General features: G+C 39.8%; 1 protein-coding gene across 17 annotated transcripts in view; it reads left to right on the forward strand.

Moving 5' to 3' along the window:
* The window catches only part of ksr1a (kinase suppressor of ras 1a), a 184,594-nt gene extending 170,589 nt beyond the window's left edge, over positions 1–14,005 (forward strand). For 9 of the 17 annotated variants that reach the window (XM_078224720.1, XM_078224722.1, XM_078224728.1 and 6 more), the window contains one exon: positions 5,205–14,005. In XM_078224720.1, coding sequence (XP_078080846.1) covers positions 5,205–5,286 — 82 coding nt within the window. In that variant the 3' untranslated portion in view covers positions 5,287–14,005. Of the gene's footprint in view, positions 1–1,506 lie in introns of all 17 variants that reach the window. The other 8 variants (XM_078224723.1, XM_078224721.1, XM_078224729.1 and 5 more) reach the window with 4 other exon arrangements.
* Positions 14,006–16,812: the final 2,807 nt, after the last annotated feature.

Below are 16,812 nucleotides of genomic sequence, written 5' to 3' on the forward strand. Positions count from 1 at the left end.
TGTACCTGCTTCCACACTACTTGTCTTTGATCTGTTTGCATTCTCTACTATTTCACCATTTCCATAGCAACTGTAGGTGATTTACCACTTGCACTGAAAGGCTTTGAATTTAAAATGACCTACTTATCCCAACAATGGATCCAGTTTCAACCTGATAAATCTGCACCATTAAATTCAGTTTGAATTTTCAGTCATTGGAAAGTTGATAAATTGTCCCCTTATACAGTTAAATAATAGTCAGAATATGGTCACCAGTTAAAGTTTATGGTGGAAATTGTTCTTGTGTGCTACTTGAACAAAATATTTGTCTTCATATTTTCTATTTATCACCACCTTGGATACTTCAGTAGTCACAGGAAACAGTGAGGTAACTTCGTTTTCAGCATACATTGGGCGGGTTATAGACAGAGCAATGGGGATGCCTGGATTTAGTGTCTGATCTCATTACAATAAATTTGACCAATTGAATGAGCACTGAGCGCTGACCGGCAGCTCGTCATTCAGGAGCACGTGAAATCCAGTGGCCCCTCTGTGTAGCCAAGTGAGAAGTAGGACATTAAGGGAAGGTGGGGATTTGGGGGTGCAGGTTGCGGAGATATGATGTGGAGGGACCAGCAGTAGATGTAACCTTTGAGACCAGGAGGAGGTTGACCCCAGAAAAATCATTGATAAAGTGTATTTTAAACTTGTTTGGATTGGCCTATAGTGGTCCCTTTAAGGGTTTCTGGTTTAGTTACTTGGGTTCCACTGGTTGAGCTCGCTCTCCATCCAGTGGAAGACCAGCTTTGTGTCAGGAATCTAAATGCAGCTTTGGAGCCCAATTTATATGATTTGCGGAGGTTCCTACCTGCTTTCTGATAGTACTAGCCCACCTATTTTGAGGTGAAATTCACCTAATCAGTTTAATGTTTCAAAAGCACCAGCTTCAAATATCCAGAGGAGGTTGTTTAAATCTCTAATTAGTATGAATTGTAAAAGTTCAGCCAAGTGCTTTCCATTTCGAGTGCTCTATTAAGACACGCTTTACCAGAAATAGTGCTAGTGTAAACAACAATGCTTCCACCAGCCAGGTTGTGCTTGAGAGCTGACGTCACATATTATATTTGCACTCTTCGGAATGTATTATTAATGTGTATGATTATGAAAGGAAGTTGAGATTGTGCTTTCTTTTAAAAATCTTATCTTTTGTTTACATTATTTTTTCTATTATGACTTATCACTAACACTTATTTTCTCTCTCTTTTTGGTCTGTTCATCATCTTTCTCCATCTCTCTTCCCGTTCTTCTGTGAACACTGTGGTTTCCTCTTGTAACTCCTTGGACATCCATTATCCTGGACTGCTAACCTGTACGATCCTACTACATCTGACCTTTTATTTGAATACCTCATCATTCACTTGTATTTAAACTTTGAACACTGTTAAACCTTGATATTCCTGTTATCCTTACTACCTTTAATGTTTTTGGGAATATTCAAATCTTTGTGACTGAATCATGTTCTCTAAGATGCTGGCATCCTTATTCCCTCCATGACCATCATTGGCACCAAGCCTTGCATCATTACCCTGCTTTGTGATCTTCAACAAGACCTTTGACAGGCTCACGCACCTTCTGTTTATCTGTAGTATTTCTCTTTCTAATTAAAGTAGCCTTTTGATTAATGTCATTTTTCTGGTGATAGCAGTATCTGAAGTGCATTGGCATGGCTGCAACCAGCTACAATAGTGGAAGCCCTTCTTAAAATGTTGGATTGTTTTGATTTGGGTGGAATTGACAAATATTTCACTGTTAATATATAGACCTAAACATGTTAGTTAGCAGTGTTGAGAGAGATCTCCAGTAATATTTTCCCCATGTTACCATGCTGTAAGGTGGGGAAATAATTTAAAATCCAATTGAAATGTCAGCCTTTATATCAAGGGCATTGGAATACAAATCATTGGTAGTAAGGTTGCAGTTATACAAAGTATGGTTATATCGCATTTAGAGTATTGACAGTTCTGGGAACCACACCTCGGCAAGGATGTATTGGCCTTGGAGAGGTTGCTATCCATGTTCAACAGAATGATAGGGCTGAAAAGGTTTAAATTGTGGGGTAGGATGCATGGTCTAAGCTTGTATTCTCTTGTGAATAGAAGATTGAGGTGATCTTCTGAGATGTTCAAGATGATCACAGGAACTGGTAGGGTCGAGAGAAACCATTTCCTTTTGGTGGGGGAAGTCCAGAACGACGGGGCACAAATTTAAAATTAGAACTAGGCCATTCGGGGATGATATCAGGGAGAATTTCTTCATACAATGAGGATATAAAAATCCAGAACACACACTTTCTTTCACTCTTCTCTCTCTCTTTCCCCCCCCCCCCCCCCCCCCACCCCCCCAAAAAAAAAATTTGAGGCTGGGTCAATTGAACTGTGGTTGATGGAGTTTTATTATGCAAGGATATTAGGGAATGTGGAACCAAGGCAAGTAAATAAAAGGTAATATAAACCGTGTTATTTGAGAACAATGCAAAAGACACGAATGGCTTATTCTCTGTTTAGTGATACAGTGCAAGATTTGAAATACTTTCCATTGTCTATATGCTACATTTAGAAAAAGTAGTTAACTTACTGTTTAACAAAGCTGTTATTCCACTAACCAAATAGTTTAATGCTAAAATAATGGCATAAAGAAGCTGTATTTAATTAATTTGCTGATTGATTGGTATTTTGGAACAATGCAAATATATAACTAGCCAATTTGTTGGTCAAAAATAACAGTGCTACTGATATTAATTTGTCATGAATTGTGATTGGGGGAAAAAACATCAAAATGTGTTGCTAATATATTAGGCTTCAAAGATTTGTCTCTTCATTCTAAACAATGTACTGTATCTCATTTAGGTTGTCATTCTGAAAAAACAGACGGCAGCAAGTAGTGAGTAACTGCTTTCACTTTTAGACATTCTAACCTCTTTCCCAGTTCCAACATTTTAATGTACCCAATTCTTTGTGATCTGCAGACCAAAAAGTTTTATTTTAGATAAGCAGACATTTTCCAGTGACTGGATAACAAAATGATGTTTCCTGTGTTTCGAGGCTACCATTTATTGCACAATTTACAGGATGTTACCAAACACTTACAAATTGTTTATAGTTGTATATTTATCTGGGCTAAGATACTCCAGTAATGTGACTGGTGTGGGATTTTTGGATGATCCAGCTTTGTTGAACAGTAAGAACTAATCTACAGCAAACATTTCATCTCGTATATCATATCATCAACATTGTGTTGTAAATATGCCAGTGTGCCACTTAATACAGTAGAATTGAGAGAAAAAGATAAATGACTGTAATAACTCCACGGAGGCGACAGTCCCGTCACCAAGTTACTTTATTTACACCATACATCTGTACACAGCCAGCTCTCCAGTAGCTCCCTGCTGAAATGCAGGCTGGGAGTCTGACACACCTGCTTTAAATAGGGAGCATGAGGCTCCCTGATTTAACCATCAATTAGGACTCATCAGGTACTTCTTTTCTGGCAAGCCAACCTCATTAGCCTGGCTGAAGTCATCACAATTACCCAAAAATAACTCTGCCCCTTTTGGTTTAAAGATTCTGGGGAGATTCTGTGGCCTTCCCGTGGCGTCTTTCTCGCGGTGGGAGGTGGCGCACCATTGGTCGAAGATGAGATCATCTGGTCCCACTGCTAGGAAATGATCGTGCTGCTGAATCTATCTTCCGCCATTATGCCCAAAACAATCTCAATCTGTTCTTTCTCTGTAGTTGGTGTGCTTTAACACCTTGTATACTATATTGCCCTCAGTTGGACAGTTATTTCCATTCACTAACCTGAAAATAAATATACAGTAAAGCTGTACATTACCAAATTGCAATGCCTTCCCACTGTCCTATAGCAGAATGCCTTCCCTTAAGCTACGTACACTAAGAGGTCACTTTCCAGAGAGCGCCGATACCCAAATTAATGCATGCAGCTTTAGTATTCCAAGACGTAAGGTGCTTTCAAAGAACTATTAGGCTTTGCACAGAGGGATCCGATTTAATTTAATTTGAAATCCAGGGTTTGTAATAGAAATCTAGATACAGAATGCATGCATTAATTTATCCATTTGTAGAATAATATAAGAATGAACCTGTTGTTTCCAACATTAATGTTTCCTACATTACAACAGTAGTTACGCTGTACTCCATTGACTGTAAAATGCTTTGAAATGTCCGGTGGCTGCGGAAAACACTAACTAAATGCAAGTCTTTTTTCAATCATAACAATAAATGATATAATATTTGAAAGCCTAATCCTTGGGTCACGATTACAGCATGGGTGAGTGTAGTTAACGTGTAGAAGAGAGGACAATATTGTTCAAGCTCATGGACTGTTTCTGTTCCTGAAGATACTTTTATAAAGATGAAGTTTTTTGCTTTCAGGTAAATTTGGTGTAGGGTTTTAGAACACAGTTGGCATTAGAGTTGGTTTTGTATTCAGAAATTCAGTTTTTCCCCCTACTACTCTATTGCCTATACTAATGAAGGAAATTAATACTGAAAGATTGATTTGCAGTTTTTCACTGTGCATGGTTTGAGTTGGTTTCTTTTATCTTAACTGATTGACTTTGAATTCTCCTGTGTTTCTTTTCCCTTTTCCAGGTTGTAGCTGCTGGTGTAATATCTGGTTCTGCCTTGCATGCATCCACAATTTCTCCCCTGCGATGCAACAACTTTGGCAATCATTTACACCGTTAGATCTTCAAATGTAGCCCTTGGGGACAATGCAACAGTAATGCCTAACCCTCCCAAGCTTCTTCTTTGCCTTTCTGATTTTCTTTCTCTGGGCTAATGGCTTCAAAGATAACATCGTTTGCAGAAAACCACCCTTCATACTAACAGAATGAACCTGGTTACTTGGAAGTACTTCAAAAAGAATACCGGTCGCTGAACTGGATCTGGTTTTACTACTGATTATACTAATGCGACACACACACTGAAGAAACAAACAAAAGATCTGCAGTGTGTGTTTTCCACTTCTTTTAAAGTCTTTATTTGACCATTAGGTCTGGCCCATCTTTTAAACTTGGCTACACAGTTGCTGTTTTTAGAATGCAATACAGTTGACATGTTTCTGTGCAGTCACTTGTCCCTGCTGGGATGGAATTGGAAAAAAAATAAGTTAACCTGTTCTATTTCTCCTTGTTTTCTTTTCAGCGTTAATAGTAGCAAAGGTCTTGCAAGGTTCGAAAGACTTGACCTGGGCACTCTGGAACAGCAAAGCAATCAAAAGCTTTAACGGGGTGGCTCATTTTGTTTCCTTGGTCTGTGTTGCAGTGATACCGTTGTCAAGTTATATTCCTCAAAATATTTCCTCAAATGTTTCATGTTTCACTACAATTTTGTGCAACAATTGAGCTGGGGTAGTGAATGAGAAAAGAATGGGGCTGTTTGGTATTGGGAGACTGGAGACTTGATTCTTGGAGCCTACGTATAAAAATGTTTGAGATAGTTCATGTCTTGATATAAGTACCAAAAAAATTGTCTCAAATATGCCTTTTAATTGCTGGAGATTTTGCAACTTCAGTTCATCAGAATTTAGTGCATCATAAAAATTCTGTTAATCCACAAAGAAGTAATCAAGTCAAAGAACAAAAACGTAGTTAGACCATTTAACTAAAACTCTTTCACATTAATTGGAGACTCTTGCCTGTGGGATTGTTCACAATACACCGTTGCTGGTGAAAAATCTGAAAGGCAATTTATGAACAGCTTGGATGTAAATCTCTACAATCAGGGCCAAGTTCTTTATCCTGTAAATCAGTAGGTACTGTGGGCACCAGATTAAAATGAGAACAGAAAAGGTGGGGGAAATTCTTCTACAAGTTCTCAATTTGAGCACAGAGCAGAAAATGCTTCAGGCAAAACAATGAATAACATATTAACAGAACACCATTAAAATTCATGCACATAGAATCAAAATTAAGATGAAAGAACTATTAAGTAACAGGTTAACCATTAAGTAACAGGACCATTAAGTAACATTACTGTTACAGCACAGCAGGAGACCATTCTGCCATTGTGTCCACGTGACTTTCAAATGAGCACGAACTTCAACTGCTATTCCCTCTCCTTTTCCTGACACCCTGCATATCTTCCTTTTCAGGTAATAGTCCAATTCCCTTTTGATTGCCTTGATTAAATCTGCTTCCACCATACTCTCAGGTAGCGCATTCCAGATCTTAACCACTCACTGCGCAAAAAGGTCTCCATTGCTTCTTTTGCCAATTACCTTAAATCTGTGCCCCGTCATTCCCGATCCTTTCACCAGCGGGAACCATTTTTCCCATCTACTGTCCAGACCCTCATAATTTTGCATATCTCGATGAAATCTCCCTTCAACCTTCTCTTCAAGAAAAACAATCCCATACCCTTCAGTCTATCTATGTAACTGAAGTTCCTCATCCCTGCAAACATTCTCGCAAATCTTTTGTGCACCCTCTCTAATGTGGCGCCCAGAACTGGATAGTACTCCAGTTGAGTTCAAACCTGTTTTATACAAACTTAACATAACCTCCTTGCTCTTGTACTCCAAGCTCCTATTCGTAAAACATTTTAACCAGTCTCTCAACCTGTCTTCCAGTAACCTATGCACAAATACAGTCAGGTCCCTCTGCTCTTGCGCACCCATTGGAATTGTGCCCTTTATTTGATGTTGTCGCTCCGTGTTCCTCCTACCAAGATGAATCACTTCATACTTCTCTGCATTGAACTTTATCTGCCACTTGTCCACCCATTCCACCATCTTGTCTATGTCCATTTGAAGTTCAGTACTGTTGTCCTCCACAGTTGACAATACTTTCAAGTTTCATATCAGCCACAAAGTTTGAAATTGTGTCCTGTACAACAAGGTCTAGGTCAACAATATATGCATTGGGAAGAGCAAGGGACTCATGACTGATCCTCCAGTCCAAAAAAAATCCATTAATCATTACTCTGTTTCCTGTCACTCAGCCAATTTTGTCTCCATGTTGCTGCTGCTTCTTTTATTCCACGGTCCAACTGGTCCATAAATTTTCTTTGCAGCAGCGGGTAGGTAGGAAGGAGGGAGGGAGGGGGGGGGGTCTGGAAATGTACACTGATTGACAAACTTAAATTCCCATGCAGCACTTTACGCACACAGGTATCTGTTGACAAAGAATGCACTGTACCAGTGTGCAGAAAGTCTGCACAAACACTTCCAGTTGGAGAGAGAAAATGTATTAGAAATGTTTTCAGAGGAACAGTGTACAAGTTGCAGCATCATCGCTGATCTGTAGCTGAGTGCACTGATGTTGATTACAATGGACCATTGTTACTTTCACGTCCCACATGTGAGCCATATTGACAATAGATTGCGTCATTTTGATGCAGTCTACTTAGTTTACCTTTGATAGTTAATAGAGGATAAGAAATTTTAAGCACATAACCCCCAAAAATCCTTAATGCATAGTAGTTTCTCAAGTGCGACTCTGACAAGAAATGAAGAGAAACTGAAGGGAAAGCATTCTGCTTAGACCCTGTTTCCTCTGTTCGCACAACCATAAGATAGACTGTAGTTGAGAATATGTTTAGTTTTCTCCTTTTTTTTTCTTTGTGTCTATTTTCTAAATGATTTATACCTAACTAGTTACTAAAGGAAAATTCTTGGATCTTGTTTGCTGTCAGAATCCCTAAAAAGATCCTTCTTCACATCCTGTCTTCGTTCCAGTCCAGTTCCCCCATTGGGGGAGGAGAAGAGAGAGAGTTTGAGAAATCCCTCGTCTGCCTGTATTGCCCGATATGTACTTTGTCTGGAGATTGATTAATTTACACAAATACGAGGCTGCGTGAATCCTGAGCCCTGGACTTGAAGCACTAACATCAAAAAAACTTGGCATCCCAGTGCGCTATTTGGATGGAGTTATCCTGGAGTTAAACCTTTTTGTATTTAACATGCACTCAAGGTTCTACCCAGACAGTTGATTGAAATGTCCAGGAAAAGTCCTCGAGTAATTGAATCTTGTATCTTTGGTCTAGGCGGATGCCGAGGACCACTCTGTAAATAGAGCCACGTTCTGAGTGTTTACATACAAACTAATTTCTTGCTAATGTGAAACAGACAATTGTTTAAATAATGATTTTCATAGAGTTTTCGAACTGCAAATAAGTAGTAATTAGAAGAAGAGACCTCTGTATTGTAACTAATTTGCCATGAAGACCACAGATTCTGATATTTATGTTCTCCTGTGTTTGCATGAACTTTTTTTTGGTTTGGATGAGATTTGCATTGAAATGTGTACGTAACTGAGGCGATCGATATTTCTTAAATAATTCCGATTTTGTGTTGAGATATATTTCCCCTTTTTTGTGAGACCTATAAAACCCTTTTTTTAAATTTACGGTGCATATAATCCAAACTATGTAACCGTAGTATCTGGATAATATGGTTGGAAATATGGCTAAATTGGATAACTGGACAGACACAATGTCCCTCGAGGAAAGACAATATCAAAATTACTTTTAAAGCAGTGGAATTAAATTCAATAAGGCAACTATCCATTAATAGCACATTTTTTGTGAATTACACATGTAAAATATTTTGTACTGTGCGTACATCTTTAGGGTTCAGGCATATAGTTAAGGTTGAAGTTGATTTTGAATGTTACTTGTTGGATGTTGTATCCTGTAAAACACGTGAATCACTGAACCTTGACCTGTATTTGGAACGCAGTTCCAAAAGTGGTTATATCAAACTGACATTGTTTAGTCCTTGAGTTCTTTGTTCATTTGTTGTTCTGGCACTGTTGTGTGTTGTTATGTTTCGACCAGCAAGTCCAGCTATTGGCCACCCCAAGCTATACCGAGATGACTCAGAACCAGAATTGGATATAATAGAAAAATCACTTTCACTCGTACACCATTGGTATGGACTGTCACCAATAACCTTGAACAATTGAGTCAAAAGAGAATTGAACAATTTAGGATTCAACACCGTGAACAAGCCCACATAAAGGGTGGCAAAACCCACACAATGGTGGAAACTATTCTCAACGACATAAAAAATTCCAGGTTTTGGATGAAGCAGAAAGACCTTTAAGATAGATTTCAGCGTTTTCCTCCACTATTCAAGGGGGAAAAAAATAAACAGTGCTCCAAATGATATTGAGTGTCACCGGAGCACTTGCGTGTGACCATTTGCAGTAGATGCACTTGCATGGTTTTTGCCCAACTTTTTATGTCCTAACTTACACGGAGTCAGGTTTGCCCTTCACCCTCTGATTGACATGGGCTAACAGTCCAGCAGTTAAAAAAACCCTAATCATGTTCAGATCCCTCCGTGACCTGCTCCTCCCCATCTCTGTAAACTTCCTCAAATCCTCCAACTCGCCATTCCTCCAACTCTGGCTGCCTCTGCATTCCCCATTTCATTAGTGGCTGTGTCTTCAACCATTTGTGCCCTGAGCAATGCAATTCTCCCCCTAAACTTCACCATCTCTCAACTGCTTCTCAAAACTTACTTTCGCTAAACTTTTGGTCACCTGTCCTAATGTCCCTTCTTTGTATCTGTGCAAATCCATCCTGTTAAGCACCTGGGACATTATTGTATTATTTCTCTGCATCCTCCTCAAATGATAGATGATTGACTCACTGATCTCAAGTGTAGTACCTTGTGGTTGTTTTGTGCATTGAGTACTTAGTGATTGCATGAAATGTGCAGCGCACAAAACAGGTCATTTAAATCTGCTGGATTATTATGGTGTTTATGCTCTACACAAGCCTTCTCCCACTCCTCTACAAACCTAGGAACTCTTGTATTAAAATAATCTGTTACTTCAGAAGTAGTTACAAATCGTTGCAACCACCTTGTTAAACTTTAGTCTCAATGAGATAGTGTTGCACACCCAGACTTCCGATCCACAGTTTTGACAGGAGTGAAAATTTTATGACAGAGATGAGAGTTGTAAACTGCTGCTGCAAGTGCATTAAACTTGAATCATAGGACCCCTACAGTGTGGAAGGAAGCCATTTGGCCCATCGCATCTGCACCGACCACAATGCCATGCAGGTCCTATCCCTGTAACCCCATTTACCCTGATACTAAGAGGCAATTTAGCACAGCCAATCCACCTAAACCGCACATCTTTGGACTATGGGAGGAAACCAGAGCACCCGGAGGAAACCCACGCAGACACGGGGAGAACGTACAAACTCCACACAGACAGTGACCAGAGCTGGGAATTGAACCCGGGTCCCTGACGCTGTGAGGCAGCAGTGTTAACCACTGTGCTGCCCAAGTTTGAAGTTTGAGCTCTCGGCCTGAAATGAAATTTGAATTTGTTCTCATTGGGTGGCTTTTGCAATCCTTGCTAAAGTCTCAAAGAGGAGTATTGCATAGGGTTTTAGTTCCGAAATCTGCCCTTCCAAGGAGGTCACATTTAAAGCCAGGGTTGGAGATCTGTTCCATCCTCCTGACTGAAAGAGGAAGCATGTGACAAGAGGCAGGAGTGGGAGAGCTCAAAAGACAAAAAATAATAATTACGTCTTAGGATTCTGCAGAGTTGTGACTACTTTGGCAAGTCTGTTTAGTTCCAGTGATGAGAGAATTTGAAGGTCAGTTGGTATGAGAGAGAATTGAAGATTGTAACTGAAGAAAGGGAAAGTTTTTGAGAAGCTTAAAAGTAGAGCAGCTTGAAAAGGGTTAGAATTGAATAAGAATTTGACGAGTGATTGTCTAGTAGAGAAAATCGGGAATAGTACCATGATTTGTTTTATAAATGATGAGCCATATCTCGCTAATGCAGAACTTAATTGTAATCCAGTGGTTAAGAGCCAGTTCAGAAAAGTTTTATTTTTGTGTCATGGAGATTAATGTGTGATTAGACCATTCTGGCTTTCCAGTTCAGACTGACATTTCAGTTAATGAATCCTCTATTTTAAGGATATAGGAATGGAAAGCACCATTTATCGCTGGTTAGACCATTGCCGGATACACACTAATTACAGTTCCCTATTACGCTGTGCACCATTTTGATTCCAAGCAGAAAATAACTATTCCTTCCTGTTGTGGTTCAGCATTCCCTTCTGCTTCCAATGTTTCTGCCGCTCTTTTCAAATTAGTCATAATGCTATTTCATTAATTTCTGGGGTGATTCCCATTCCACACAATTTGTCATGTCAATCTAATTGTAACTTACTTTGGCTCCCTTTTATCTTTAAAAAAAAGTTTATTCTATTTAGAGCAGCTAAAGGTATTTTCCCCGTGTCAGCCCTATCCCATTGTTCACACCTTACTATGCCTCAGAAGGGAGTACCTTGACCCATACTTGAGAGATATGAATACTGAGGGGGAGTGCTGCCTTTTCAGATGAGATGTTAAGCCATCAGCCCTCGGGGAGATGTGAACAATCCCATGGCAGTATTTGAAGAAGTATAGGCGTATTTTATTAGTCTCCTGGCCAACGTTATCCTCACCAACTATCCTCATTATCATTGCTAAAACAAATTACCTGGTCATTCGTTCCTTCACAGTTGATAGGATCTTTTGATGCACAAATTGGTTTGTTATATTTTCTGACATTACAACAGTAAGCACACTTAAAAGAAAGATTTGCATTTACATAGGGCCTTTCATGACCACCGGATGTCCTAAGGTGCTCTACAGCCAATGAAATACTTTTCAGTCACTATTGTAATGTCGGAAATATGGCAGCCAATGTGCACACACAAATGTGAAAATGGCGAGATCATCTGTTTTTGTAATGATCAAAGGATAAATATTTGGAGAATAATGTCCCTGCTCTTTGCAATTTGCCATCAAATCTTTTATGTGCACCTGAGGGGGCAGACTGGACAGCACTGCACTGGAATGTCAGACTTGATTTTTGTGCTGAATCCGCAACCTTCTATCTTCAATGGTTCACTTAATCGCCTGTGATGAGTTTTGGGATCAGGAGGACGAGAAAAGTGCTCCATAAACACTAGTTTTCTAAAAATATTCCCAGTTTTGCAAGTTCTTATTCCCTGCACTATTCATTGCTGAAGAATGGGCGCTGCCCTGTTTTGCAGGTCTTTGCCAATGCTTGAACATCGATTCTCAGTGGCAGCTTGGATTGAATTTTAATTCAGACACTTCCCTCCACCCCCTACTCTCTGGGAAGGTACTTGGTTCAAATTGTGCAACTGGAATTGGGAACTTGATTACAGAAAATTGTAATATCGAGACAACAGCTCCCTCTATACAAGTGCACCTTTGTAGAGGCTATCTAAATCTTATACTAAATAGAAATGTTGAGCTGTTGTTTTGTTCCAGATGTTGACGCACACATTGTGTGGTTCAGGCTATTTTCTGGTTCTTTATTTTCAGAATTATCATTTTAAAATGAATATTATTAATTTGCTGGTAAAACACATCATTATTGATTGTTACCATGTTACGTTGTGAGTGCAACAATTGAAACTGTTTTAGGTTTAGAGTGCTGCAGCATAATGGTTAAATTATGGGGCTTTTTATCCAGAGTGCTGGTCTAATAATCCAGAGACATGAGTTCAAATCCCACTACAATAGCTGGGGAATTGCGTTCAGCCAATTTATTAAACCTGGGATATAAAGCCAGTGTCAATGAGGGTAATTGTTGTAAAAACCCATCTGCTTCACCAATGTCCTTGAGGAAAGTCAGCGTGTCATCCTAGTGTGGCCGATATGTGACTCCAGACCTGCAGCAATGTGATTCATTCTTAACTGTCCTCTGAGGTGGCCCAGAGAACTACTAGTTGTATGAAAGAAACCCTGTGAGCACTGTGGGAGCACCTTCACGATGTGAACTGCAGCAACTCAAGCAGGTGGTTCATCACCACATGGCATTTAGGAATGAGCAATAAATACTGGCCTTGCTAACGACACCCACATCCTATTCATTCATTAAAAAAAGCAAAAAACAAAATTGGGATTGAAACCATGTTACTTGGAGGGGGTTTTATGCCTTTGACCTACCTCTGTTTATAAATAAAACATATTAATTACTCTCAAGGTTCGAAGATCCTCTCAGTTACACACACACTGCATTTTTTTTCTCTTGTAACAATTGTGGCGGATTGGTTCAGCTACTTTGTACTGCACCTGAAATTGAATGTAATGCAAATGTGTTACAGTGACACCGAAGTATATTGGAACAGAGTAGCATCGTAAGCACGCTGGTTTCAGTGCAATCTTAAACATGTATTATGAATGTAAATTACATTTTATATTGGCTTCCTGAAGCTAGGTGTAGCATTTTGGTACTTTAGAAATTCTGTACATGGATTCTGTATGTGTGTGTGTGTGTGCGCGTGTGTGTGTATGCGTATGCGTGTGTGCCTTTTTTTTTTAAAAAGGGGAGTTTTCAATAATTTATTGGTGGCTTAAACTTTAAGGATTGGGTGTTTTAGTGTTGGATTCTTGCACCTTGTACACTGGTGCTGTTTAAGTTTAGTGCTTCCTTTTAAAAAACAATATTCTGTACGTTGCTCAGTGGTGGCTGCCATTCTGCAGTATTTTGCAATAAGTGATGTGTTTTCAAAATTTTAACATTATGGGATGGTTACGCAAGGGAGCGGATACAACACAAAGTTTTCACCCCCACACCCCACCCCCCCAAAAAATAAATTAAAATGTGAAAAATGGCTGTTCTGATTGTAGAATGTTGCAGCAATAGGTAGGTGAAATGCAATACAATATGTACATGGTGGCTGTTAAAGTAAGCAACACATTTCTGTAAGCAACTTAATTAGATTTGAATGTGATGTAAATTTGTACAGTAAAGTTATATTTTCTATAAACTGGGTTTGTCTTCCAGGAAACTGCGATTAATTTATGAGAATCTGTTAGTATTAACCAAGGTCTATGTTTAGTTAATGCAACCCCGAGAGTCAGTATGCTGGATGAATTCTGTATCAGACATGTAGGTTTTTTTTTGTGCAGACAATATTGTTTTAATGCTCATAATAAAAATTTCCATTTACCAATTGTGCTGTATTTTATTTAACGGAGAGTGTGAGGGAAGATTTTTTTAATGCACCACGTTTGCACATTTTTGCTAAAGGGGGCACAGGAAAGGAGAGAAAGCTTGTCATTAAGCATCAGCTGTGGTGACTTCCTCGGGTCTGAGTCAGAGGTTTGAGGATTTACCATAGATCATGGCACATAAGCCGATCTGTGAGGCAGCAGTGCTAACCACTGTGCCGTCCATTCTTGCGAGCTGTGCACAGCATTCCCTCTAATTCTATCATTTACTCTTGTTTTATACTTCCAAAACTGTATTCTAATTCTTTTAAACTCTCTAACAATGATGGACCTACCTCATATGAAGATGATCTTCCTCTACACCCTAGCTGTGACTGTAGCACTACATTCTGCACCACCTCCTTCCCTACGTACAGTATGCTTTGTATAGCGTGCAAGAAACTGTATACTAATACATAGAACATAGAACGGTACGGCACAGAACAGGCCCTTCGGCCCATGATGTTGTGCCGAGCTTTATCTGAAACCAAGATCAAGCTGTCCCACTCCCTATCATCCTGGTGTGCTCCATGTGCCTATCCAATAACCGCTTAAATGTTCCTAAAGTGTCTGACTCCACTATCACTGCAGGCAGTCCATTCCACACCCCAACCACTCTCTGCGTAAAGAACCTACCTCTGATATCCTTCCTATATCTCCCACCATGAACCCTATAGTTATGCCCCTTTGTATTAGCTCCATCCACCCGAGGAAATAGTCTTTGAACGTTCACTCTATCTATCCCCTTCATCATTTTATAAACCTCTATTAAAAGTCTCCCCTCAGCCTCCTCCGCTCCAGAGAGAACAGTCCTAGCTCCCTCAACCTTTCCTCATAAGACCTACCCTCCAAACCAGGCAGCATCCTGGTAAATCTCCTCTGCACTCTTTCCAGCGCTTCCACATCCTTCCTATAGTGAGGTGACAAGAACTGCACACAATATTCCAAATGTGGTCTCACCAAGGTCCTGTACAGTTGTAGCATAACCCCACGGCTCTTAAACTCCAACCCCCTGTTAATAAAAGCTAACACACTATCGGCCATGTGATAATTTAAATTTTCGCTTGCTATAGGCTTTTAATTTTATTCTATCAGCTTTCCACTAGCATCACCGTGAATCCTGTCTGCTCATGTCCTGTGGTTTTCGCTAAATCTTTCAATCTTCAGCATTCAGTTTGATTTCTGGGCGTATTGTACATCATGGGTGTTTCATTCATGTTTCTGCAGTGACAAAACTCGTATTTTTGCCGCTGTTGGATGATGAATCACTTGGGAACAGGTAATTTTGACATTGCGGTCTCTTCGTAGCCTTCGAATGATCTTGGTCTTCTGCCAAACTTTATGGTCCATAAAATGGTTGCACTAACTAGCTGTTGGTCTGAAATCATTGCTGGACTCTGGGGCTTGATTTGGCCAATTAAGTGTGTAAACATGGCATTGCATTTCTGGTGATGATGTAACTGATGATTTGAAGACCCACTCCAATACACGGCCAGCGGTTGGTCCCTGTTCTCATGGGCATCATCTTCAGGGTGGATTCCTGCCTCTTCCATTCTCACATCAAGTTTTTCACCAACACTGAATTCCCTTGCTGCAGCACGGCTATATGATGAGGTAGCAAATGTTATGATTTTTAGCTTGAAACCAGCTTTGCCCCCTCATTGTTTTTGGTGGAGAATCCATTCCTGCCCATCATTTGCCGTGTGTGGTCTGCTCTGTGTGGGCATCCTGCAAATCATGTTAGCAACGCAGCTTGTGCCGGCTTGACTCCATGTGGCAAGTTATAAAGTTGAGTAAAACATGCATTTCTGAGGTGGAAAATTGAGGCTGACCCTACTGTGAGTGTAGCATTTCTTAGCAAAAAGAGACATTGACTTAGGTGCCTAGCATAATATTTTGAGGTATCAATTTTTGAATGAAATGTTAAACCAAAGCTCATGTCAGGTGGACATTAAAAGATTGCATGGTACTACTTTGAAGAACAGCAGGGTTATCCCTAGTGCCCTGGACGGTATCCCTCAAACAGCAAGAAACAGATTATCTATCTGATAATTATCCTTGTGCTGTTTGTGGGAGTTTGCTGTGTGCAAATTGGCTGCCATGTTTCCTGCATTACAAGTGACTTCATTGACTGTAAAGCACTTTGGGATGTCCTGTAGTTATGAAAGGTATCACGTAAATATAGTCACTTTCTTTTAAACTGAGCAAAGAAACCAGGAATACAATATATAGTACAGATTCATTTAACACTGGGGAAGCTGCTTCAATGCAACCATTTTAGTAGAGGTGCTGCAATGTAAATGGGGCATGAAGGAGTGTCAAACTTGCAAGAATCAGTTAAAAGCAAAATACTGCGGATGCTGGAATCTGAAACAAAAATGCTGGAAAATCTCAGCAGATCTGACAACATCAGTGGAGAGAGAATAGAACCAACGTTTTGAGTCTGGATGACGTCAACTCTGACAAAAGGTCATCCAGACTTGACGTTGGTTCTATTCTCTGGTTAGGTGCATGGGCCGTGCTAAATTCTCCCTCAGTGTATCCGAACAGGCACCGGAGTGTGGCGACTAGGGGATTCTCACAGTAACTTCATTGTAGTGTTAATGTAAGCCTACTTGTGACTAGAAATCAATAAAGACTAAATGTTACTTGATAGGTAATTAAAATACCAAACTACAAAAGTGATGCATTTCCATTAATTAATTAACACAACTGATCATGTTTATACATTATGCCGCACTCTCTGACCCGTTTCAGCATTATGCC

The sequence above is a fragment of the Mustelus asterias genome, chromosome 12 (genome assembly GCF_964213995.1).
Source record: "Mustelus asterias chromosome 12, sMusAst1.hap1.1, whole genome shotgun sequence".
Taxonomy (NCBI): domain Eukaryota; kingdom Metazoa; phylum Chordata; class Chondrichthyes; order Carcharhiniformes; family Triakidae; genus Mustelus; species Mustelus asterias.